Consider the following 27,684-nt stretch of genomic DNA (forward strand, 5'->3'; position numbering starts at 1 on the left):
AAATTGGCATTAACCATAAAACTATGCCAAACATTGTTTTTTTGTTTGTCATGCAAAAGTATTTAAAAAAAACCAATTGGAAAAATATGACAATTATATTGTGAATAGCAAAAGCCGCCTTTGTGGTAAAGTTTATTACAAAAAAAAAAAGATTAAAAACAAAATTAAAAATGATGACACAAGTGGATTATGTGACAACAATAAATAATTGATTTACAAAAAAAAAAATAAAGTTCAATATGAGTTAAAATCAAATTTAACTGTGATTTTAAAAAGGTATGAGAAAAAAATTCAAATTTATGCTTCAAATATGAACAAAAAATTTAAATAACAAAATAAAAAATTTTAATAAAAAAAAATAACAAGAGTCGAATTGGTAGAATGTAAAAAAAAAATTCAAATGTAAATAGTTTTTAATCATAGAAAATAGTATAATAGATTTTGAAATAAACAATTAGCAATATGACTAACAGTGCTCAAATAGATCCAGAAATAGATATTAGACTTTTAACGACGTGGTATGATACAACTGATGCCAGCGTAAGTATACTTTTTTAATTTTTAATTGTGATGTTCTTAAATAATTAAGTACTAAAATTCATTTGTAAAATTCTAACAGCTTCGCCTAAAAAATCATGAGCATATATATCGAACATTGCATTTTAATATGTTATAAGTACGCTCACCAAATGCTGGGAATTAAATCTATAACAAATGGAGATTGTGGAAGATTTGAAAATAGAGGCATCCCTTGTTAAAATTTTATAATTCTGCGATGCTTGCTTTACAATAGATGTTGTTGAAACATGAAAACATCCAATGTATTCTTAAATTCTTTAAAAATCTTCTATATTAAGTGAAACAAAATTCAAACATGACGGTTGCAATTATGATTAGAATTTTAAATTTGCTTAAAACATTTCTGAAAGTCTAGTCTACTGTACCCCATTCGTGGTACAGTATCCCCAAATTCCCCAAAATTTTGTGGATAACTTATTCTGAAAAGAAATTAATATTGATTCATTGAACAGCTTCTAATGAACTATAGCTTCCATAAAAACTTATGCTTTTAAAAATTTTAGGCCATTTGGTTTGTAGACTACCATTAAATAGAAGACCCAAGTAAAACTGGAAAAAAATTTCTTTCGTTTCAACAGTTGCAGAATATAGTTATGTCACCTATATAACATATACGAGTTGAGCTTTAAAATTTTTGTTTGCGAACCTTGAATCCATTTAATTTTAATTCAAGAAAAGTGGGTCTAAGAAAAATTAACATTGATACGATATAGTTCTATATATCAATGTTTCTTTTTTTACAAATTTAGAAAACACATCCTAAATTGAAACCTCTCAAGAAACAAGATGTTCTGCAACTCCTTGGCTGCGACAAAATTCTCATGAATTAGTTTTCAGTGAGGTCTTCTTTAATTTTTAACATATTTTTAAAAGATAGTATGTCTCAGTAATTTCAACTTATTTGTATATTGGAATTTGAACGGTAGTAAAAGAAACTAAAGTGTACTATATTGCAGTATAGCACCATACGAATTACATTATAGAACCATACGAATTGAAGTATAATGACGGATGTGTTGTTAGCAAGCACATAAAAATTCTGGCATGAAATTCCGATTTGTCTTAGGCTGCAATTAAAAATAAATTTAAAATTTAGTTTTGCTTTACAAAATTTTAATTTCATTTAGTTGCCAAAAAGCATTATAATTACTAAAGTTTCTTCCGGATTATAACTTGGTTAGTCCTTGATGATCCAATTATGTTAATGCAATGAATTTTTATTGAAAATTAAAATCTTTTAAAGAATATTCTGAAAATATACGAGTATAAGAGGATGCAATATGCATTTATGTATATTGAAATTTTTAATCGATTCACTCACAAGTACTTAATTTCGGTAGTCATAATACTAATCAGGTTTCATTATATTTTATATACATATACCTCATACATCATATACCTAAATTTTATATGTATATATCCATAACCACATACATTAAATTTATCTATGCCGAATTATGTACTTGTATATGGCAAAATTACAATAAATTTTAAAAATAATAATAAATATTTTATAATTATGACATTTAACAATTTTCAATTTACCAACAATCATATATATATATATATATAAATATGTGTACATGTATCTTTGTTTGTACACGTACAACATAAAATACAATTGTTTTAAAATTAATTGATCTTAGTTTAAATTTATTATTATACAGGGTGTTATTTTCGTAATGACACAATAAATGTGATTAAAGATAAGCTGTTCTGTTCTTAAAGAATATAAAAATATTTCTTATTTACATTCTCATTGTTATTGTAAGTTTTTGGAGTTATACTAGACCTGCATACTAAAAATTTCATAAATGAGCAAAGAGTAAAGTATTTTGATTTAATATCCTTAATTTAATAAATCTCAAATCGAAAATTATTTTACCCATAAAATTTCAACACCTCCAAACAATAAGACTGAAAACCTAATACAAAGACCACACTTGCATTTTGAAAATGATCTAATTATTACATTTTTGATCAGACACTTGGGAGTCTGGCAGAATAGAGTTGAACAAAGTTTGTTTTAAAATTGAATTGAAATTATTTTATTAATTTTTTACAAGGCAGTCTAATCGCACCTAGGCCGATGCTATTTTCTTACATTTAATTTTTCATATAAACAACCAATCCGTTGTCAAATATAGATGTCAGAGATGTTAATCAAATGTTTCTAGTCTATTTATCAAATTAAAACACTATTTTAGATTGTTTGTTCTTTTACATTTGGCTGTGTGAATAGATTATTTAAAAATTTAATTATCAGTTACAAAAAACAATGAAAATAAATTTCAATTTTTGACTGAATTTTTTTTATTTTATTTTCAATTGAATGCTTTTTGTTTGTATTTTTTTTTTTTGTATTTGATAAAACAATTTTAATTATTTATGTGTCTGCAATTGAATAATGCAATTGTGGTTTTTATAAAAACAAAATCTATGCAAATAAATTGTGAATATGTTTCCTTTAGGGGTGTATAATGTTCCAAATAACTTTTATGACAATAATTGAAATTCGTTGAAATAAGTTTGAAATTGGAATTGGGTTTGAGATTGGAATTTTGCTATACGGGACTGAGAATTAAAAACTAAACTATTGGACATTTATTTTCATTCTAATAGTACAAAGAGTCTACCGGAACAGACCCGTCTAATCAGGTCTCCTACTCGTTCTTTTATTAAGAAAGATTTAACTAGAATTGTAATATAGGCTTGTATTATGGTATGCCTGGCCTATTGTGCGTTTGAAGATTTCTATGCTTGGATTATAACATACTCTTGAAAAGAACACGCTCTATCTCTTTTTTTTCTAATTCACAATGTTTATTTATTCATTATGACATATTGTGTCTACAGTAAACCCTTTGTATGAACTGCAGACTACAGTAGACATAGTTACATGAAGATAAGAAGTGAAGAAAATCCAATAGATGACGTATTAAAGCTTGAAAGTTGAAAAAGTGTTAAAAAAAAATTCTTCTTTTCTAAAGTTTCTTCTAAAGATAGTCGTATAAAAAGATTCTGGTTCCGATATTTCGTGGTGTTAATTATTCAAGAATAATTTCTTCATGATTCTTTCTCCGTGAGCTCATGCATATATTAACTGTTTTTGACATGATAATTACTTTGCTATTACTTTCAGTCAAATTTATTTTATATCCGTTTCTTTTTGATGCATAGAAAAATCCAAAAATGATTATTGATATTTATTTGAAGGCTAACATATTTCAGGCCTAAGAGAGACTGACATAATTCAGGCCAAGGAGAGTTAAAGTTAGAGAGAGCCCTTTATAACTTTACGGTTATCTCCAATATATTAAATTTTTCCTAAATTTTTTAATAAAAAAACTTCAAATTCAGTCTTTATGAAATTTTTCAGGGCGAACACATTTTTAGTATTTTAACAATGTAGCTTTTATATTTGTTAGCATAAGTGCGGTTCTACTGTATATCGCGTGTGCGATAGATATATGTTTGGGAGGTGTTGTAAAGAGTTCAAATAAAAACCTAGCTTATTATGTCAACCACAAAAACCTAACTCTATTATTGATATTGTTTTTAATGACACTTTGTTAAATAATTTTTTAGTAGTAGTAGGTTTGGATTTTATTGTGTTGCAATAATTTGTTTAAAAAATTTTCGCTAAAAATACTGAGTTAATGCACATTTTCATTTGAAAATTGAATCCAATTATTTCGCATATGTGACTTCATTCTGACTATGAAACTAAAATATTATTTTTAATTTTTAAATTTTTATTAACATTTATAGTCCATATATATTTTGTGATTACCTAATTATTTTTGTTATTAAATATATTAAGCACTTCTATTGCATATGTAAACTTTTGATGTTATACACCTTTGGGTCCACGTTGTAAACGAAAAACATGTAATTTCCATTTGCTCGTAAAATACTTTGACTATACATGGAGCTTGTGTAATTAAATTTAAAATTTTATTTTACTAAAGCAGTGTGAAAATAATGCTGCCATATAAAAATATTAAAGAGGAGTTGATCCTTATTAACTTCATTATACTTAAAACTTCATCCGTAATATTAATTGAATAATTTTTTTCAATATTTTTTATTTTATCTTATATTTTATAAAAAGTTTATATCACTGTAAAAATTCGAAATTATAAAAATTTGTGTATGTATGTGTTTGTGTATTTTTATTAACTTTTTACTTTGAAGGTAATTTATTCAATTAACCTTGTCAAAAACAAAGATTTTATTATTATTTTTTTTTTTTGTTTTTTTTTTCGTTGAAAATAGAAAGGATAAACAAATACGAAATCAAAGTTTTTTCCATGATTTGAAAATTTTCCTTTTTTTTTTCCATGGTACGGGACATCAATGTAATCCTTTACTTTTTGTTTAAGTAAAAATTTTCTCTTTGGATCAACTCAATTAAATAATTTTTTAATATAGAAAACCTTAGTAAAATGGTTTTGAATATCAATTACATTATGATGTGAGCTTAAAGAACAAAGTAAGTTAGGGTTTTAATGGTTTTAACTTAAACTGCATCTAGACGTTTTTTTAGGAGTAATTTCTTTTGTATAATTTATCTGGTATAAAAAACCTCAAAGAAATAATCTTTTAGATATAGAAATTAAGTGTAATTGGTTCATTAAATATGGTGGCCTCATATTATACAAAAGAAAAAGAAAAGCATATAATATGGAAAAAGGATATGAGCTGAGATAAACCCACATAATAACAATTTTATGAAACTTGATATGTCAGAAAAATTAAGAAAGAAGTCAGCTCTATTCGATGAAAATTTGAATTTAGTGTTCTATAAGACTATTTTTATACCCTGCATTTTCATGAATGCTATATAAACTTTGGTATGGAGTTTGTAATCATCTAAAGGAGTAAAGGAGTGTTAAGCGCAAAATCCTGCGTTGATCGAACAGATAGATGGACGACATATCCGTCCATCCATCTGTTCGATTACGCTATAATTCAAAAACGAATAGAGTAAATACAACTAAACTTTCGCAAATTACTTCTTTTCTTTCAAAGACAGCTGCTATTGAAATTGAACTAGTTCGAGCAACGGGTTCGGGTTAGCTGCAATTCAACACAAAGAGGTATTTTCTTAAATATTTCAACAATTAATAGAGATAATATTATGACTAAATTTTGTGAGCGTGTGTCGAATTACATTTTACATATATTCTATAAGTTTTAATGGATTGGCTGCACGAATTCGGGTAGCTACTATATAATTATTCAGAAAAATTATAAAATGAGCTACATGAAATTTGTCAGTTGTGTGTTCAAGCATATAGTCCGAGCATATTCGCGAAGTTTTTATGGAATGGCTTGATATGTTTCGGTAGCTGCTATTCAAGCTTATATTAAATATTTCAAAAACAAGTTTTTATATACTAAGATTTTTAAGGTGAAGGGTGTGCATTTCAGTCGATTTATTTGTTATTACAGTAAAATGTGTTAATAGAATACTATTTTCTATTAGTTAGATTGACAATCAAACATTATTGAGCGACATCTATACTATATAATTCGATAGCTTACTTTGAAAAAATCACCTTTATCTATAATGCAAATGAAATATTGTTATACGTTTGTGATTAAGGTAATTAATAATCTGGGAAACTGGTTCTTTGGAGTATAAGGTCAAACTATTATTGGTTCATTGTAATCTTCTTAATTATCAAGAAATATGTGTGTGCAAAATCATATTTGCAGTTTAAATATTCGTAAGAGAAATATTCTATTTCAATCTGCAACAAATTTCTTTTATAATAACATATACTCAAACAATTACGCTGCTAAGGTGTTATAAGATTTAATTTTTGGTTTTCCCTATAATTTCAAATAGGTAAGTTCCCTATAGGAAACAATAAATATTTAATTATGGTATTCAACCAACTAATATTAAATCCAATAGAAAGACAGATAAAAAATAATGGTTTGTTATCTTCGAATAATTTCGTTAGTTACGAATTTTCCTATTTTGCCAATTCAAAATTCATCTTATTACATTTTCTTACAACAGTTTTTCTAATATTCTCGTTAATTATTGAATTGATAAAACTAATATCAAATTTCCATTCATAGCCTTACAAAATTTCAACATCTATACTATCTTACACATTAAACGATTTCTTAAGGCAAAATTTATCTCAAATACAATTTGAACTTTTCAAAACGGCTAATAATTTAATAAAAAATTATCTTTAATTGCTTTCACTTTATTTACATATGTTTTTTTTTTTTTTAAATAATTTCTTCAGAATTTAAAAGAATGAATTTTTATCTTTAAAAGCCATTAAAATATCAAAATTCTCTTCTCTACTTTTTCTTAGATTCCAAAACTTCTTTATTTCTTCTATATTCTTTTCTATACTAAGTCAAACAAATAAACAAGTACCAAAAAATATTTTAATTCTAATCTTGGGTAAAAAAATCACTTCTTGTAATTACTTAAAAGCTTTCTTATATTCCAAAAAAAACAATTTAATTACAAGCTATTACTTTAGACAGAAAAAAAAAAAATAAAAAAACTCCTATAAAAACCAAGTAGGGTGAAAGTTTTTAAATCAAAACAATTTAAAATATAACCGAGTTGTTGAAAATTTACTGCGGGGTCCGGCCAGTAACAAAAAATTAAATAAAAAAAAATAAAAATATCGCGTTAATATTTTGGAACCGTGAAAATCGTAACATAAAATTGAAAAGTTTTTTAAGATTCATTCTGATTATAATATCAAGTGACATTTCATCAAGTGACTGTCGTTCACCCCTTTCATTTTTCAATTTAAATTATTTTGTTTTTATGTTTTTGTTTGGGACTTTTGGCAAAAATAAAGAAAACAAAACCACAATCGCATAGTATTTTGTTGTAAAAGAAATTTTAAGTATCCTTTAAAATGGGCATAAGATAACAAAAACATTCAAATATCCTGAAGGAGAGAGATACAAGATATTAAAATATATTATTTAATATTGTAATGAAAGCCTTCCTTTTAAGCAATGACTGTGGCAAATTTAAAAAGGATTTTCTATAAAAAGGTTTTGGTTAATTTTCATCATAATTTATGCTTTTTGTTTTCCTTTTATATTTCTATTATCTTTTTTCCATTTCAAAAATAGAAAATTTTCACTTAAGTATTGAGAAAGTTTTGGAAAAAAAAAAAAAGTTTTCTTGATAGGAAAGATTTACCCTTAAGATATCATTATTTTAAAATAGAGAAAACAAAAACAAAAATCATATAGAAAAAATAAAATGAAAGTTTTTTAAAAATACAAATAAGTAGTAACGGTATATTTTATTATTAATAAACTCGTTTAAAAGTTATCGTTTTTCCTACACGCACTCCAAAAGAAAAATACAATAATAATAAAAGGGAAAGAATTCTTTTGGGGCAAAAACTTTTTCTAAACTATACTCTTAAATTTTCTGCACAATCTACTTTCGCTTTAAAATATTGATTTTTTTCATTCCTTTTTATACGGAATAAGTTTAAAGCTGTTGTGTACGTAGGTAGGTAGGTAGGTACGAAGTTTAAAAAAATTTTTTTGAGAATTTTAAATGAAAATAAAAAGAGAAAAATTTCAATTTCTTTCAGCCTGGAACCTATATGGATTCTGTGTGTTCTGATTATAATGAGTCCTTTTATAGGTTAAAACTTTTCAAAAGAAAAAAAAAAATCAAAAAGAATAAAATCATCAAAAAAAATAAACAATATCCTTTTAACTATAATGCTTTAAGGTATATATGTAAAGAATATGTGTGTATAAATGTGTTCTATATGATTCTTGTGTGCTATGGTAGAAAGGCAAAAGTTTTCTTTAAGATTTGAATCTTTTTCATATGTCTTGTTTTTTTTAAATTCCGTTTTTTTATAGCACTTTTCCAAAAAAATTAAAAAAAAAATGCTTATTAGTTTCACTTTGTTCGTCCGGACGTCCATCGACCCGTTTAGAAAACTTTTACAATCTTGAAGATAGAAAGCTGAAATTAAATATGTACATAGATTGCTACTAGAAACTTATTAATATGGTAGAAAATTTTTACCTATTTACCTCATTCTAAAAGTTATAGCCTGTCAAAGGCCTTAAAATACAAATTTTTGAATACTATTTTTAAAGGAACTATATTCATTTTTGAAATTTTGTTAACACAGAAAAGTAGAGTTGGGGTTTTTCTACCACGATACAATATTAAATAATTGAAAAAGCAAAATGGCTGCTAATAATTAACAGTTATCTAAAACACGTTTTTTTTTCGAATTTTTGATATCGTTATTCTTCCATACCGTAAATTGTAATAGTCTAAAATTTTAGCACAGCTTTTATATATTAGAAAATTGATTGTTTCATTATAAATTTTTTTCCACCTCCGGCCCTTCCCATATTTTCACCTCATGAAATTTAGAAAATTTGAATTTTTGGCGCCTTATATTACCAGGACAGCAAACTTTTTCCAAATTTCTATAAATGCAGAAAGTTTGCTGCTGCCATGCCATTAAAAAATATAATTATTTTTAATTGACGCAATAACCCTTAAAACTTCTTTCAATTTTTTTCTCAGAAATTGCATGCTCATCGCAAATGTATGCAATTTTTGATATATTTCAACATATGAATGAAATTAATTCTAATAGTGTAGCACATATAGCTAAATTGTTTTTAAAAGCAGTATCTTGTCTTGTTAAAAGGAAAAGTGCTTCTTTACAAACCATTGATTTGATACAACTTTTTTTTTTCTTTAAATTCCGTTTCCTTTTTTTTTTTTATTTGTCTCTTACCATTAAAACTAAAAATAAAAAGCGGCATGAACATATTTTTACATTAAGTACATTATATATTAAAAAGATCAGATTATATTCAAAAATACACCTAAAGGAAAACCAAAGAAGTCGTTTGAGATTAAAAACAATTCCATATTGTACTAAAATTGTTATCATTTCTCTCTTATGCAATTTAAATCATTAATCAGAATTTGTAAATGTATGTGATTGCAAAAACGCCACTACCCACATAGATAGTTAATCTTTAATATTTTGCCACGCTATATGATTCAAACTAGAAGGACAATTGGTTATTGATGTGTAGTGTACAATAAATAGGCATGATGTGAATTCGATGCAAAAGTAATTATATCATAAAACGTGTATTAAAATGTTGGGGTAAATTGTACAGATTTTCTATTATTCGTCGCCATTTAGACATGTTTTGTGACATTATTGTTGAAAATACAGAAATTTAAAATGTGCTTTGTTTGACTATTTTATGCAATATTAATTTGCATGACATCTGATGCTTGGCCTAAGCAGCTCATCTGACATAAAATGTTTATTAAATTTATCGTGCCAGTATGCCAACTTCAAATTTAAAATTAAAAAACACTTTCGTCATGATTCCCTTCAGAAACACTTAAAGAAGCATAACATTTAAAAATGAAGAAAAATATGGACTAAGAAAAACTTAGAGCACATTTCTTTTATAATTGCGACATACATAAACTATCAAAAGAGAAATAAAAAAAAAATTTAAAAAGAAAATAAATTAATCTAATTTTAGATTAAAAGAACCTTTTCCAGTTTTTCTTTTTCAGTTGTACCAGATTTAAATCACTTTTGAAATAAAAATATTTATTTGCAACATAATATGGGCATGTGTGCAAGATATGAATGTATGTATGTACAGAAATTCAATAATTTATATGTTTACATTTTACACTTACATTTACATATTACCTGTAAAATAATTACAGGTGGGATTGTGTGATATACACGCAGTAACAGTGAGGATTATTGCTGAAAACAGATTTTTTCGATTTAAGAATAAGAAAAATCAAAAAACTGAAATTTATAGGGATGTAGTTGTAACTATATTCTTAAAACGCTAATTCAATGAATACGCCAAGAAAAATGAACTTAATTTAAATGAAAGAACTTTGAAGTTAATTATATATATACATATAGGTGAGGCAAAGGTCTAAACATAAAATGTTTATTTTAAAATGGAAAGATACGCCAAAAAAAAATTTAATCATTAAATTTTTATATCAAAAGTACGCAAAGGTTAAATGTCATAAACTTTATAAGTAGTGTGACTTCATATTGCCATGTTAGGATAGGCTTTCATTTAAAAGGTCTTGAACGCGATAATAATTATCTTTATACAAATAGTAAATGTGTGCAAAATGTGGTTGGAGAAGAAAAATAGTTTACAAAAAAGCACATTTGCTTTGAACAATACAAGTGGTTATACACAAGATATGTGACCTAGGGTTTTTGACAAAAACAAATATTTTGCTTAATTCCAATTATACTTGTATCTTCTCATTGTATACCACAAGCAGGAAAATACAAAGTATATACTAGTCTATATAGTTTCTAAGATATATGATGGCAAAATTATTTTTCTAGTTACATAACATCTATTATGAGGACTTGTACAAATATAACAAAATTACGTAAAATTATAGGTTCAAATTATTAACAAACTTGCTTAAGCAAAATTGAGTAACTTTGTGCATTACAGTTCCTAAATTATTACTAAATTATTTTTGCTCCATGCAGAATACATAGGATTTTTGCCGTAACTACCATAAATAATTTGTGTGAATTCGCATTTTTGAGTGATCACCGAGACAGACAGACAAACTCAAATCGAATAATAAAACTTAATAATTATAAGCGCTATTTGAATATTTGATAAACTCAACTGAACAGTATGGGACCGTAAAATAAGTATTTGCAAAAATTGTAAATAATCTATAACCAATAAATTCTTCAAACAATTAATATTTCAGAAATTATTATACACAAAACTTATCATAAATCCTACATTTCGTTTCTTAAGTGTAAAAATAAAGAGGAAAGACAATAATTCTTCCTTGTCAGTTAATTTTCAGAAATACCTTAAAAAGTAAATTCATTTTCTTTCTGTTATCATTATTTCATTTATCATGATTTCAATAAAGAACAATAGTTAAAAAATAATGTAACAATTTCTATTGTTATAAAAATCGAAATATTATTTTTCAGTTCAGTGCAACAAAACAATTGTGTATAAAATAAAACAAAATCCTATGAATTCCTTTTGAAAATTTACAAATTTCTGCTATTGATTACTCAATTGATTCCATAGTACTGTAAATGAAATATAAAACAATATGAATTATTTGTAATATTGTTCATTTATAAAACCAATAAATACGCTAATTGATTTTTAATTCATAAAGATTAAGCTCATTGTATTTTCATCACCGAATATTTTCAAAAGGTGTAATAAATTTCTGATTCCATTTTTAACATATGCATACTTAAAATTCTTGGAAAATTTTTCTTAATTTGAAATTTTAATCTTAGAAGAAAAAAAATGGTTTTGCTATTGTATTAGAAATTAAAAATTTTCATTTAAGAATCGTTACCGATGCGTTGAGTAAAATAAATATTCTTTTATTTTATTTGTGCTTATCCTTGCATTTATTCCTATATATCGTAAAAGAATTCTTATTCTTCTAACTCTCTAAAATGTTTTATGAAAACGAAACGACAAAAAATCATTCTCTTGTGATAATTTAAGGATATCGTTAAAATTGCATTTTGCACCTAAAAATATGCAATTTTTTAAAATTATTGTTTATTTGAAATTTATTAATTTTAAATACAGAATATAAAAGAAATTAAAAAATTATTAATTAAATTTAATTAAATTTCAGGTTACATCATATTATAATGAGACATCTTGGCCAATTTTTAGAGATTCAAGTTTAGAGGATGATGGTGGCGGGGTAGATGACAGTAATAATATTGGTTTCGAATATGAGGATGAACCTATACCAGTATCGCTTTCATCGATCTTAATTGTCGGTATGAAATAATAATTTTTATTATAAAATATTACAAAAAAAAAAAAATTTTTAACCACATTATAAATTTTCGTGTTATACAATTTAAAATTCTTACATTTCATAATTAATTCATTTTATTAATAATTCGAAATAAAACATTACGGACGTAATATACTGTAGAATTGTGCAAAAAAAAAAAATAACAGGATTCATGAATAATTTCTCATTTAATTAATGAATATTATTCACTTAAAAAAAGGGAAAATTTTCAAAAAAAATATAAGCAAACAAAAAATATGAGTAAATAAAATATGAAAAAAAGAGTCCTTTATAAATTGTTAAGGTTTGCATTCAATGTAATTAACTTGAAGGTTATAATTTTTTGGTTTCGAATAAAATTTTTAATGAATATTAAATAAAATATTTAATTATATAATATTATTATTATTATATATGTATAAGAAATTGTATTTGTTTTATTAATTTTTAACAATATTTTCGTGGAAAATTTTAAAACAAGATCTTGTTATTTTCAATTTATTTAAAATTTTATTTTATAAATAAATTACACAAAATATTTGTATTTCTTTTATTTTATATCAATAATATTTATATTAATTTATTGTACATAATATAATTAATATTTGTACACATTATTATTCAAAATGAAAACAAATTGTTTGGAGTTTAATATTAAATGAATTTTTTGTTTTCCGAAAAGAAAAAAATTTATCACCTCAACATATATGCGTATATATATACATATATATATTTTCACACATTAATACTCATATTTTCCTATATTATGTTTATTTATTTTTTTATTCAATTTTTACCCAAAAGGATTAAAGCATATATCCATACTTAATAATGTTTGTTAAAGTAAACACCTTCAATTCAATTTAAAATTCGTAGAATTGTGTTTCAATGTATAACTGAATGATTTGATTCTTAAATTAACTGATGAAAATATTTATTCAGAATATGCAATATTTATTTTGTATTTAATTTTTATATTTTTATAAGAATTAATTGAATTGAAAATGTTCTGATTGTTTACAATCTTTAAGATAATTTTGAATTTTTTTCAATAGAAACCATACAGCATTTACAATATTGTATAACAAAATTCATAATAAATTTTAACCATACTAAAGATATAACAGTTATTTGCATAATATGTGTACAATAATATAACATGTAGGAATACAAAGAACATTTCTTAAATGGTTTGTTTTTTCTTAATCTGAAAATTTAATTTTAATATAAGCTTTTCATGAAACCAAAAATTGATTTGTACGAGTATACCAAAAAATTAAACAACAACGTGCAAAAATTAAGTTGCGCTTTGTAAATTTATTAACTATTGTTATCGATCTACCTAAATATTGAAACGAATTTACTACATTTTAAATATAATAAATGTGGGTGGCGTACCTTGATTTTAATAGATGTTATACAAATACTTTATTTTGATAGAAAATGTTCTTACTATATAGAAAAAAAAACAAGAATAGTTGGGGTTCGTGTCAATTTTGTTTTGTAAATATATAAAGTGCTTATAAAAAGTGACTTAGTTTCAACAATAGTTTGTGTTACACTTAAGCAGATTTGGATATTTTTTTAGAATCTCGTATGATTACATCATTTTCGCAATCGTCTCCACCTGTAATTTCTTCTTTTTAAAGCTGAATATAATGGCTGAATAATAAAATAATTATGGCAATTGTGAAAAAAATCACAAATATTATGAAAGTATTGAATTCCTGAATGCTTAATTTTAACAAGGAGTTTTCATGATTTGCCGAAAGAGCGACGTTCTAAGCTTCTTTTTTTACAAAATAACATATAAACTGTGTATAAGTGGCATTTTGTACAGTAAAAACAAAAAGTGCAGCTATTTATTCCAAAATATGTAACAGATTAAACCCATGATTTGTATAATAAAACCCTTTATAAAAGAATTAAATTCAGAGCAGAGACGTCTTACGAAATGCAGTGCCCGATGATTGTTATTTTTATTTAAATGAACGATTATACTTTGGCGTTTTATTTCTTATATCAAAAGAGGAAATATACTACAAAAAATGAGAATTTTGCGCCTCTGGGGATTTAATATCTGCTGAATTATGAAATCAAGTTACAAAATTCGATTCTGAACTATGTACTCAAAATTGAAAATTATTAATATTTTTTTAAAAATAAAACCTTTTTGGCCATTAAACATATTTAGAATTAGAACATAGATTCGAACAAATCCTCGCTCTTCTTAAATGGTATAGAAATTTTATAAAAAGACACATAAACTCACATACGGACGACTGTCAGGCATATAGTTATCTTTTCCCTTTCTGGTAGATTTGCAATATAATTTCAAAATTTGTTAGAAACAAAATATAACAACAACATATTTTTCTTATATCTAGTTTCTTGTATTCAAGATTTTGCATAATAAAGAGAGATAACTTAAAATTGATATTTTCACCTGGATCCCAGGCATATTCGTGCTATTTGTATAATTTTCCAATTAAATTTTTTTTTGTATATAACTTGTAATTTAAATATCTATACGTTTTTAATGAAAGAATTATCGTTGATCTGGCATACTTTTAGATATTCCGATTATTTAATTAAAATTATTTCTTAAAATTAAAAAAAAAAAATATTTAATATTCAATTGAAAAAAAAATAGTTTTAGAATATTACCGCAATAAAATTTAAATTTTTATTCTAAATCTTATGATAGTAGATTATCTTTTAACTCAAATTATTAGTGACAATTCTATATGAACACCAACGTGAACCATTTTTTTAATTTGACCATTGTGTTTGAGCATTACTCAATGTTCTGACTGAGAATGCCATTAAAGCAAACAGGAATATAATAAAAATTTAATAGAGAAATTGAAAAATGGGGGTGAAATATTAAAACATGGGCATGGTTAAATCTTCCAGAAATAGGGTAAAATTGATGTCAAAGGGCAGCCAGAAATTCTAAAATAATATTGACCTCTATGACGTTTGAATAGACCATCATAATATTCTTGTTATATATTTCCAAGAAGCTTCTTACAATTTACTGCTTTGACAGTACTTATAAAAACAATTTGCTTCATAAAATATTAACTGTAATACCAATATTATGTTCTTGAAAAATCTGTGTAAGAATCCCAATAAATTTCATCAGAAGTTTAGTAGCTCCCAATATACATTACATACATATTTACAATATTTGCATATACATATAGTAATAACATATTAGTATATTTATAAAAGTATCATACACAATTTCAATACCAGTAAGAATACGAAATTGTGTTTGTAATTTTAATATATGCCGAGATTTCAAACAAAGATCAAATTTTATCAGTCAACTCCATTTGAAGAATTTTCATCCATAAAGTTATTGATACATTTTCAGTTATAGTTTTCATTTTTCATTTGAACTTAATCCTCAAGCATAAAACCACAAGAGAGAATAATATCAAATTACGTATAACACATACAAATCTACTTTAATCGTAAAAGAAGCTGAAATTTTTTAATAAAAATACAAGACTGTTATATTTTGTACACTATGATTACGAGTATAATTTTATTATTATTTCAATTGTATATTAACAATTTTAAAAATAAAAGAAAAATATAATAAGGGCTTGATTTCCTGATATTTTTTTTTTCTCTCGATATTTTTCTAGAAAATTTTCTTTCTCTATTTTTTTTTTTCTGTATGTAAGTAGGTTATTATTATCGCAATTTCGATCTACTTTTCCTTTTGTAATATTCTATATTTTGTTTTGTTGTTTTCTCTCATTTTATGTCATTTATATATCCTGTGTGGGTAGTGGTATTAATCGGGACTTCTTTTGTTCATTTTAACAATGAAATCGCATCAAAAATCTGAAATCAATATTTTCTTATAAAAAATTTTTTTTTTTCAATAAGAATATTTTACGAGTTTCAAGTTTCAATTTACTTTTATTTTTGTTTCCACATACATATACATATGTCTGTATGTATAAATAATCTATATAATACAAAAGGAAAGAAAACGTTTAAAAGAAAGGGACAATTTCCGGTAAGAATCTTACAAATTGTTTCAGTTACCTTGAATTTGTTTGTTCCATGTGTACATTATCGCATTATTTTTATTAAAAATGAAGTAATAAAAATAATAAAAGATTTCTTATAATAACACAAAAAAAGAAAATATTTTTTTTATTTATATTTTATTATAAAATTATCATTTTGAACAATTCCTTAAAAATCATCCTTGATTATATGTACATATGTATGTATGGACGTGTTGGAATAAAATATAAACAACATTATAGATAATTATAAGGATATTTTTAACTTTTATTACATACATACATTCAGTATTCTGTTATAACAATAAAATTTATTGTTTTTCAATAATAAAATTTATTATTGGAAATGTTAAGAATTCTTTATAAGAACATTATAAAAATTGAAAATTAAAAATTCTATTGTTAAAATTATTGTATATTACCAGACATCGTTTAAGGCTTTTCTATAGATTTTCAATATTAAATTCAATGACATTACAATTATTATTTTTTAATTCATTATTTTGGGATTTTAACAAAATTTTCTATTCTATTTATAAAAAAAGTTTTAAAGTATCCAAAGGAAATCAATTAAATTATTGATAAAAAGCATTAGTTCGAATCGGATATTTCTAATTTTACTTCAACAATTTTGATTCAGTTTATTTCTGAAAATATAATTGGTTTAGTAGAAAATGAAGGCAAAAATTATGGTCAAGAATTTTTGATATACAAAAATATTAATATTTGTTTATCAAAATAGAGGAATTTAAACGGTTTTCAAGGAATCTGTAAAAACTTTTAGCATATTCCAAAATATTTAGCTTGTTTGAATTTGATAATCATAAGCACAAGTTTCATATAACGTACACTATATACATGAATGGATTCAGTGAGAAACTAATTTCTCTATTTAGAAATTGGAAACTATTTCATATCTTTCTCAAAGTGTTAGAGAGAGATAGAGACAGTAAAAGAGAGAAAGAGAGATAGAAACAGTAAAAGAGAGATAGAAACAGATTAAATGTTGTTTCATTCAGAATTTGTTGCTTCATAAACACACTACACTGTATTCTTCTTCACATACACGCGACACCTATTTAGATGAAACAAAAGTCATTCTCATATAAATGACAAATTAATTAGAAAAGAACAAAATAATAAAAAACAAATTTTACTTTTGAAAATTTTGCAAGGCAGCATTTTCATTTTTTCACACGAATTTTCCATTTAATTAAAACAATACATACAAACAAATATAAATTTTTTTTTTTAAATATAATCGTCGTTGTTCCAGACAACTACAATAGTGAAAACAAAAATACTTTTTTTAAACCACTGAGAAATCGAGGAAATTTTGCTTTCTTTTCTATTTTGAGATTAATCGGACAATGTAATGTGAAGAATCTTGTAGTAGCTCGAACATGGTTTCGGTTCATCTCAAACAACTTTGACGAAAATTTATTTGAGTGAGATGTAAGGAATAACGTCGAATAATGTTGTCCCTCCGTTGTTCCAAAGCAGAGTTTTGATTCTCCCTCAAGTAGAACGCAAATTTTGTCAATAATTGCGAGCATTGACTGTCCACAAAAAAGGCGGTCTGTACTAATGCGATCATTTCTGTGCCAACTCATCCAATCCAATCGTTAACGCTTATATGGGACCCAATGTATCCTGGCTCGTACATAAGCGTTATTTTGTTTGATGATACCAATTCTATCAGAACAAGTTCACAGCTCCAAACCAGGTACACTTCAAAAATCAAGACGTATAGCAGATAATGATTAAACTTGAAATTTAATTTATTTATAAATTAATTTTAATTTAACTTCAACTGCATAGAAATAGACTTTGTAGACTAGTATATTTCTTCAGTCTCAAATCGGAACTGAGTTTGTAAACAATTCTTGATACTGATTTGGTATTTATGATACTGAAAACTTTTTCCGTTATTTTGAATTAATATCTGAGGTTTTTAAGAAAAGCTTGCTCGAAAAATTTAACATATTCCAGGTAAATCTCAATTATTGTCTAACTATGTATTATGTTGCAACAACTCAAAGATATTACCAAACTATTTTAATTAATCAAAAATTGAAACATGTTCGAAGAACAATGTCATATGAGAAACCAAAACAGTTTTTCATTCAGAAAACTTTTACAAATTTGTTAAAAATTTCAAATAGATTCCAAAAATTTATATCAGTTTTTAATGCCATGTTAAATCGATTTGGGTGGATCAAGTTCAAGACAAAACAAACGCGATAATCAAATTTTAACGAAATCTAGTGTAAGCCGTAAACAATTTTATATTGCTATAGAGAAGCATCAAATCCAACTACCCGGTAGTTGTTTAACAAGACTGATCATAATCAAGGACATTTTTTTTTTTTGACGGCTTCTGCAATTTTTTGCATACATTTTATTACTTTAGCACGGCAAGCAAGTTTACGACTTCATATTTGTACTAAGAACAAATAAAGTGAAATGATTTTGTATTCTACCTCGCAATGTCTGTGTATCCATCCATATTTAAAATAAATTTTATTAAATTTTTTATGAAATTCCATTTTTGATTTCTTCGATTGAGAGTTACTCAACTTTTTGTTACGTATGTAACTTTTAAGGTTAAAATCTATACCAGATAAATATTCACAAATAAATTCTTGTTTTTTTTATTTTGTATTATGTTACTGTGATAGTAAGTAGCTAGCATACTCGTATATGAATGAAATATTCGTTTAAAAGAAAATCTTTTTCACTACATAAAATGAAATAGACTTTTAAACAAGTTTATAATATACGCCACACTGATTCTTTAGACAGCATAAAATTCTCAATGTATTATATTAGTGCTAAACTTTCAATCCTTATAAATTTACAAAAGCAATCTAAGTGTAAGTTCCCGAAATCCCAAAAAAAACATATAAGATATGTGTACAATGTGTAAAAGTATCAAATTTATTTAACATACATGTCATTTAAGAAAACTTCCTATACTCGTACTAGGTATTCCTGAAAGAGCTAAGAACAAAAAAAAAAAAACAAAAGTTTTATATTTTTTTTCATCGGAAGTTGTGTTTTTTGTTTTGCGATTTTGTATGCTTTTTGTTTTTATATATACGAAAAGAAAATGGGAAAAGAAAAAGGAATTTTTTTTTTTAACCCGACCTTATGTTTTTCTCTAATAAAAAACAAGATGACAACACGCCTTGAGCACTCTAAGTTTTACATCTAATCCTATTAATGCCGTTTGTTTTCTTTCATATTTTATATATGAATGTGTATGTAGTTTACATCCTTACGTGTGTCGATAAGACAAAAACAAAAAAAAAATATATATAGAGTAAGAAAAACAAATTGTGACATAAGCCAATAAACAGGGATTGTTTTCATTCCCAAAATTTCATCTTTTGATTTTTTTATTTGTTTCTTTCTGTTTCTGGATTTTACATGTGTTTTTGTCAGTCGTTTTATTTTTTGACACAATTATACCCATGATAATTTATAAACACATATATACGAGTACAAGAAGATTAAATTATTGATTAAAATTTAATATTAATATCGAAACGCTTTACATTGAAACCTTAAGTCACTTTGAATATACCATGTATATAAGACACAAAGAATTTTAAATATTAGTTTTCAAATACCAAAAAAACTAAATATAAAATAAAAACCCCTATGAAAGTGTTAATTGTATAGATATATCTCAGTTATCAAACATGAGATGATCTTAACAAATAGCACAGTTTGTTTAAATCTATAAACAGAATAATCTACTAGCCGGCCCTTGTGATTTAAATTTAGTTTTTCAGATGGAAGACAAGGTTTGAAAATTTAGAACAACTAGAGTAGTTTACTAAGCGTCTAAATGAACTTTCTAAGAGAAATACAAGGTATTAAAATTTTTAAAGATTTTCGAATTCCCTACATGATAAGCAAATGATTAGAAAAAAATAATTAGAAATCATAATGTTTTCTTAGACACCAAGTAATTACCAGATTACCCATTGGTAATTTTTGTTATTTTTTTTTTGTAAAACAGAGTGCCACGCATTTTTGTCATAAATCTTAAGACTTTTAGACGGAAAAGCAGTCCTCTACAGTGGAGAATCTTAAATAAACTATTTTTGAAAAAATGTCCCTTTGTCTATTTGTGTATATACTCTTGTATCTGAATTTCGATTGAAGTGATTTGGATGAAAAATTATATCTTTTAGTATACTTAAGAACAAATAAAATCAAATTACTAAAATATCTTGAAAGTAAGGTTTTAACAGTGTTCAATTGTGAGTATATATCCACGACTATTTGAGACAGTATACAAACTATATTAAAAATATCAAAAAATATGAGTAAAGTGTACATCAGTTCTTGAGTTCATTTCCATAAGTTCTATCTATACAAAAACAAAAACATATTATACTTCTATATTTCATTTTCGAATTTCGAACATGTGTCAAAATAAGTGATTTTTATTTACCAAATAATTTCAAATATTTAAAATTAATTAAATCATAATTCATATACATATGTATGTACCTAATAAGAACTAATTAAACAATTTAATAAACAGGTCTTTAGCATTCTGTGTTTGCTCCCACATTCACACAAAATGAAACTAATATTATTGCAAAAAATACCAAAACAAAGTCAATGACAAACATTTTTACATTACAAAAAAAAAAAAAAAATTTCTAATTTTTGTGTTAACATAACATGAAAGTCTTTGATAGAATCAAATCAAGAAAATATTAAAAATATAAGGATAATTAATTCTCTTATTAAATCCTTTTATGCATTCGAACATTCACTTACATATACAAATGATTTACATATGACACCATACAAACAATATTGCCTATTACAGCAGGTTTCAAAAAATCTTTTCTAAAAATTTATTTTCCTACAATCATTTAAAACTTTGGTTATGGTTATGAAAATGGAAATTTTTGTTTTTTTAGAAAATATTTTGTACTTTTCAAAAAATTTTTTGAATAAAAATTCTTATTAGTTTCACTCTGTTCGTCCATCTGTCTGGCCGGAACCATTAGTGAAATCAAAAGTAGTTTTAAAATTTAATAAACGCAGAAAAGTAGTGACTGCCTTCTTCTGCTGCGGCATATCATAGTTGACTTTAAAAAAAAAATAAATGGCTGTTAAAATTTACCGTTATCTAAAATCTGCTTTTTTCAAATTTTGGGTATAATTTTTCTTCATGACCTTCTAGATAACGTTCCAAGTTATCGCCTCTCGAAATTTGTAAAATTTCAATTGTTGGCCTCTTATATTTCCGAAAGTGCAAACTTTTCCGAGTTTCTATAAATGCAGAAAGCCAGCGGTAAATGCCACCTCACTAAAAAATATTATTATTTTTCTTAACTCATAGAATTAAATCTTGAATTTGAGCATTATGTGAACACCTTTTTAATTTTTTTTTTAATTTATGAATTGCATACATTGCTTATCCTAAGTGTATGCAATCTTTAAAATATATTTGTGTATGAATGAAAGTAATTTTAATATTGTATTAGCTTAATAGATTGTTTTTAAAGGTAGTATTTGTTGTATTGAAAAGTGCTATATTAAAAACCATTAGTTTGATTCAACTTTATGTATGATAACTTGAAATTTTCTTATTTTACGTACATACATACATACATTTTTATATATGAAAAGGAATATTGTAGAAATAATTACAAAACCAGATATGGAACCACAATATTTTTGCGGTTTTCTTTTATAAATATGTTTCCTATTCTTTTATAGAAAATACCACATAAGTACTTGTACAATAACACAATATGATGTCTCTATATACACTTACTTATTTTTCTCAAATTTCTATTTATTTACAAATGTATGTACGTAAAACCCAAATCTAATTTTATATTAAAAATCTATGAACAAATTTGTATAAAGAAGAAAAAATAGTTTTATTTTTTTTTTTTTAATTTGATAATAACAAAACGGTGTTGCCGTTAAACCACAATTACAAAAGATTTTTCATTATTAAAATTTTTATAAATTAAAATTATTAAATATAATTGGATTAAGTGTTCAACCACAATTTCTTCCTCTATATTATGATTAAAACGCTAACATTTTAGATTATACTAAAATTTCTTGAAAAATATAAAGGCCGGGAGCGTTTGCAAATTAACGAAACTATTCGTTGAACAATTCGTCTTTATTTTATTTTTCTATTTCATTTATAACAATATTTACAAAATTCTGTGACCACTTCTGTAACAAGTCCTATTATTTTGAAAATTAATAAAAATTTTCAATATTTTTGGACATAATATGAATTGTTTACGTGTCACACTTAATTCTTATAAGGTTACGTGAAAGAGGTAAAAAAAATAAAAATTAAAATAGTAAAATCTCGTCGGTTTCGTCTCATTAAAAATAAATAATATTTTTTGTCATTGAATGCGAATCTTCTAAATCATTTTTCTTTTGTATTCTTCCGACAATATTTAATGTAGTTTGTAGGTGTTCTGTACATTTCAGGTGCCGACGAATGGTTGTAAAAAATTTAATCCCAAAAATAATTTATTTATTTATTTCTCTGGAGAGCAAGGTCTGCTCGTATAGAGTACACACCTTTAGACATAAAGTAAATATCACAATTATAAAAAGCAATGTTACTAACGTGAAGTTTCGTGTCCTAGTAGCTTCTGTGAGACTGGTGAACACCATCTTACTTGGAATTTACTTCTTGCTGTCCCACTTGTTTTATAAATATTTCAGATGTTCTAAAAAGAATACTAACTAATGACATCAGATGATCAATCAGATTTTGTACGTCAATAAATGACATATCATCATAATAGGATGCACGATTTAGTCCTTGTGCAAAAGGAGAAATTAATCAAAGGTTAATTTTAAAATTTTATGTTAAAGGTACATTTTCACATTCAAAGGCAGTTTTTGAAATTTGAAGAATCTCACATGCTTTTTATAATATTAATATTGAAACTGTGTAATTTCTATTTTTACATTTTAAAAACTGTTCCCAAAGTTTATTTGTTACTTCTTTAAGGGCTTACACATTGTTAAAATTTCTTTACATGTTTTTATTTACCTTATACCTTCTATTTACATGACGTATACTTAGTAAATACAATGTATGACTCTTTTGTTAAGTAGTATACTTATACACTTGTATGGGAAAGAAATGACATGACTTTTTGATGAATTATTTGGGATCCTTATAAAAGGAGAATGTACTTGAATCAAATTCATGAAAATTAAAAATTTATATTTTTTAAGAAAAGTGTATTATGAGAATGCCAACTTTAATTTTTATTTTTCTATTTTGAGAGAAAACTCGACTCTTTGTAATATTTTTTTTTAATTTTACTTTAACAGTAAATAAAAATAAAAAAATGAATTTTTTAGTTTCGTCCTCAAGGGTCCATTTTTTAAATGAAAATATTTTTTAAAATTAAAATATAAAAAACTTTTTTTCTTAATTTTAATAACTTTGATTGATTTTAGTTTTGTATGTTACAGCATATGTGTGTAGGAACCTCATTGTGTTAAAGTTTTCTTTTACAATTCATTTATTATAAAGTTTGAATGCAATTCATTGTATGATTTAAGGGAATAGGTTGGAAACAAAAATTTTTAGTTGATTGTAGAAAGTGTATTTAAAATTTTTGTCTGAACCTACAACAAAATTATTATTATAGGAAAGAAAGATTTTGTATTTTTTGTATTAGAGAAATTTTGAATGAAAAAGTTTTTAATTTTTAATTTTCATTAAAAACACCATTAATCTAATCTGTTGAACATTGAATGTGTTGAATTGTTCCACAAATTTTTCAACACCTACATAATATCGGTTTATTGTATATATGAGCATACTAAAATTAGCAATAAAATCAGATAAATAATATTTTAAAATTTACTTTTTGTATTATGCTTCAACTAAAAATAGGTCCAGTTAATTCAGATTACATTAATAATGAAAATTTGTTTTAAGAAGTAAATTTTGCTCCTAACACACAACAAAAGAAGGGAAAAATAATATTTTTTTCTGGATTGGCAACATTGAAATCATTTTTGAGTATTTCTTATTTGTACAAATCATTTTTTAGTAATAACTACATTGTTTCCATACTAAATTTCACGAAAATAAATCAATAATTGAGAAAAATGAAAATTTAAAATATTTACAGATTTTTAATTTAATTTTCATAATGGTCTGTATCAAAAAAAAAGTATTCAATTTTCACAATTTTTTTTTCTGTAAGGAATCTCAAATATATTGCACCGAAATTATGTACAATGAATTGAATTTTTCTCAATATTCTATTATACGGATATGAAGTTTCATACAGGGTAACCTGTAACGTGGTATTATCTCTAAATTTACGGACAATTTTATGAAAAAAAACTCGTTCATGTGGGATGGGAATGAAAATATTTGGTTTTGATAAAATGGCTATAAATGGCTATAACTTTCATAATTATTAAACGATTTAAATATATATATATATACGATAAAAAGTCGAAAAACTGTTCTTTAATTACGAAATAGTGTGTCATTTGAGGCATTACTTAAAAAATTATTGAGGAAACAAGTCAAAAAAAATTAATTACCAAAAAATTTACCCTATTCAATTTTATCCTGTCACAATTTGAAAGATTTTCAGTTAGTCTTCAAATTACCTCTTAATAATTCTTTTTCGACAATGCTTCGTTTCCGAGATAATTCGATTGTAGACTGTGCTCTTTTCAGAAAACTCGGTTAAAAATTATGGAATATTTGTTTTCAAATCGGTTTCCCTCAGGAACAATTCTTTTTACAAAATTATCCCACCTTTCTGTCTCCGAGAAATTACACAGTGTTATAGGTTCACCCTGTATGTTTATAAATTCTTTTAAAATATAAAGATGCTCCTGATCTCTGTTATTATTTATACGTATTTCAATTTTAAAATTTTGTAATAAAATATTCTATAACGTATTTCTATTGCACAAAAATAGTAATTTCCTGCTATACAAACAGAGTAGTCATAATGAAACTCGATTCAATAATTTTTTTAAAATTATGTACTTTTTGTAAATTTCTAAAGAAAATCCTAAACATATTTTTAAAATTTAATTATATTTTCCAAAGTTCAATGTATATATGTAGATTGTTAGTTTTTGCTTATATCCTTGGATAGATTCCGTTTTTAGCACTTTTCCAAAAAATTTTTGAAAAAAAGTGCTTATTAGTTTCACTCTGTCCGTCCGTCCCTCCGTCCGTCCGTCTGTCCGTGTGTCTGTTTACAAAACTTCTACACCCTTGAAGATAGAAAGCTGAAATTTTGTATGTATATAGATCTTTACTAGAAACTTATTTCCGTAGAACAAAATTTTTACCTATCTCCTCCCCTCTAGAAGTTATACCCAAGTTATACCCCCAAAACCCTAAAAATGGCCTTTTTTTAACTATTTTTTGCAATGAAACCAAAAGCATTTTTGAAATTTTGCAAACGCATAAAGGCAGCGGCTTGCTTCCCCTAGCGCGCGGTATACTATAGTTAAACTTTAGAAAAACAAAATGGCCGTTCAAATAAAGTTCTATTTTTCTAAATTTTTAAATCTAATAATCAATCTAACCGTTATCTAAAGTTCTTTTTTTCTAAATTTTTGATGTCGTTTTTTTTCTAGACCCCAGCCTGTAGAAGCTTGAAATTGTAGGGGCTTTTAAACATTATCCAATAGTTCATTTCGTTAAAACAAAATTTTTTTCCATCTCCATCCCCTGTTGAAATTTGTAAAATTTGAATTTTTGGCGCCTTATATTTCCGAAACCGCAAACGTTTTCAAATTTCTATAAACATAAAAAGCTAGCGATAAATTCCATGACATTAAAAAATATAATTATTTTTCTTAACTCACACAATTAACCCTTAAAATCGAGCATTATGTTAACCCCTCTTTATATTAATTTTTGCTTTATTTCAAAGACTGCATGAATGCACCATCCTAAATATATGCAATCCTAGAAATAGTTAAATATGAATGAAAATAATTTCAATAGTGGGATAGGTATACATAGACTGTATTTAAAAGCAGAATTTTCACTTGTTGAATGGAAAAGTGCTACAATACAAACCATTGGTTTGACCCAACTTTATTAAATTACATTATCGTAACGTAGAATATAATTTTCAACAAATACATCAATTACAATTTACAAAATGAAATGTATAATGAAATAATTCAATAACGAGAAAATATCATTAAATTCTGTTGATAGTCAAAAACACTTTATGAATTTAAATTTCGAATTTTGAAAAATTTTAAATTTAGAGATGTCAAGTTGTTCTCTAATAAACCAAATTAATAGTCTTTAATAGTAATTTACATAACAAACTGGATTTTACTCAAATGGTTGTATATAAGCAATAAATTATAGATTTAAATACGAAACAAAGTTGGCTCCACTCAATGATTTGTAAAGTAGCAAGTGAAAATTCTGCTTTTAAAAACAATCTACCACATTATTTAAATTACTTTCATTAGTGACCAAATATTTCAAAGATTGCATACATTTAGGATAAAGCAAAGAAAAAAATATTTTAAGGAACCTTAACATAATACTTGAATTTAAAAGTTAAATACGTGAGTTAAGAAAAATAATTATATTTTTTGATGCCATGGGATTTACCCTTAGTTTTCTGCATTTATAGAAATTTGGAAAAACTCGTAGTTTCGGAAAAATATGCCTCTGGATAATAAAATTTTACAAATTTCGTGAGGTAATAACTTAAGAGAGATGAGGGTGGAAAAGATTTTTTTTCTAAATTATTTGCCAAAAGATTAGCAGCCAAAATCTAGAGCTTGTACATGTTTGTTTCTGAAAGAAAAAATTAAAGAAAAACGGATTTCAGATAATGATTTTAACGGCAATTTTGATTTCTAAAAGATTAGCTACTTTATATCCACCTAACTTCACGTAGAAGAAGTCCACCTTTACTTTTATGCGGTTGCACAATTTAAAAAATTTTTGTAGTTGGTTTTGTTTCAATAAATACTAAAAAAAATTGCATTGATTTTTGAAATATTATAGCTCTTTAAGCGCGGAGATAGGTAAAGTTTCTAATAAAGATCTTTTTATATGTAAAATTTCAGCTTTCTAAGGGCGTAGAAGTTTTGTAAACAGAAACATGGAAGGAC

General features: G+C 25.1%; 1 protein-coding gene across 1 annotated transcript in view; it reads left to right on the top strand.

Moving 5' to 3' along the window:
* The first annotated feature begins 242 nt into the window (after positions 1–242).
* The window catches only part of LOC129609692 (dopamine receptor 1), a 50,002-nt gene continuing 22,560 nt past the window's right edge, over positions 243–27,684 (top strand). Inside the window, exons 1-2 of the mRNA XM_055521795.1 lie at positions 243–540; positions 12,293–12,443. Coding sequence (XP_055377770.1) covers positions 463–540; positions 12,293–12,443 — 229 coding nt within the window. The 5' untranslated portion in view covers positions 243–462. The remainder of the gene's footprint in view (positions 541–12,292; positions 12,444–27,684) is intronic.

This window comes from Condylostylus longicornis, unplaced genomic scaffold (assembly GCF_029603195.1).
Source record: "Condylostylus longicornis isolate FDR11 unplaced genomic scaffold, ASM2960319v2 ptg000040l, whole genome shotgun sequence".
Lineage (NCBI taxonomy): Eukaryota > Metazoa > Arthropoda > Insecta > Diptera > Dolichopodidae > Condylostylus > Condylostylus longicornis.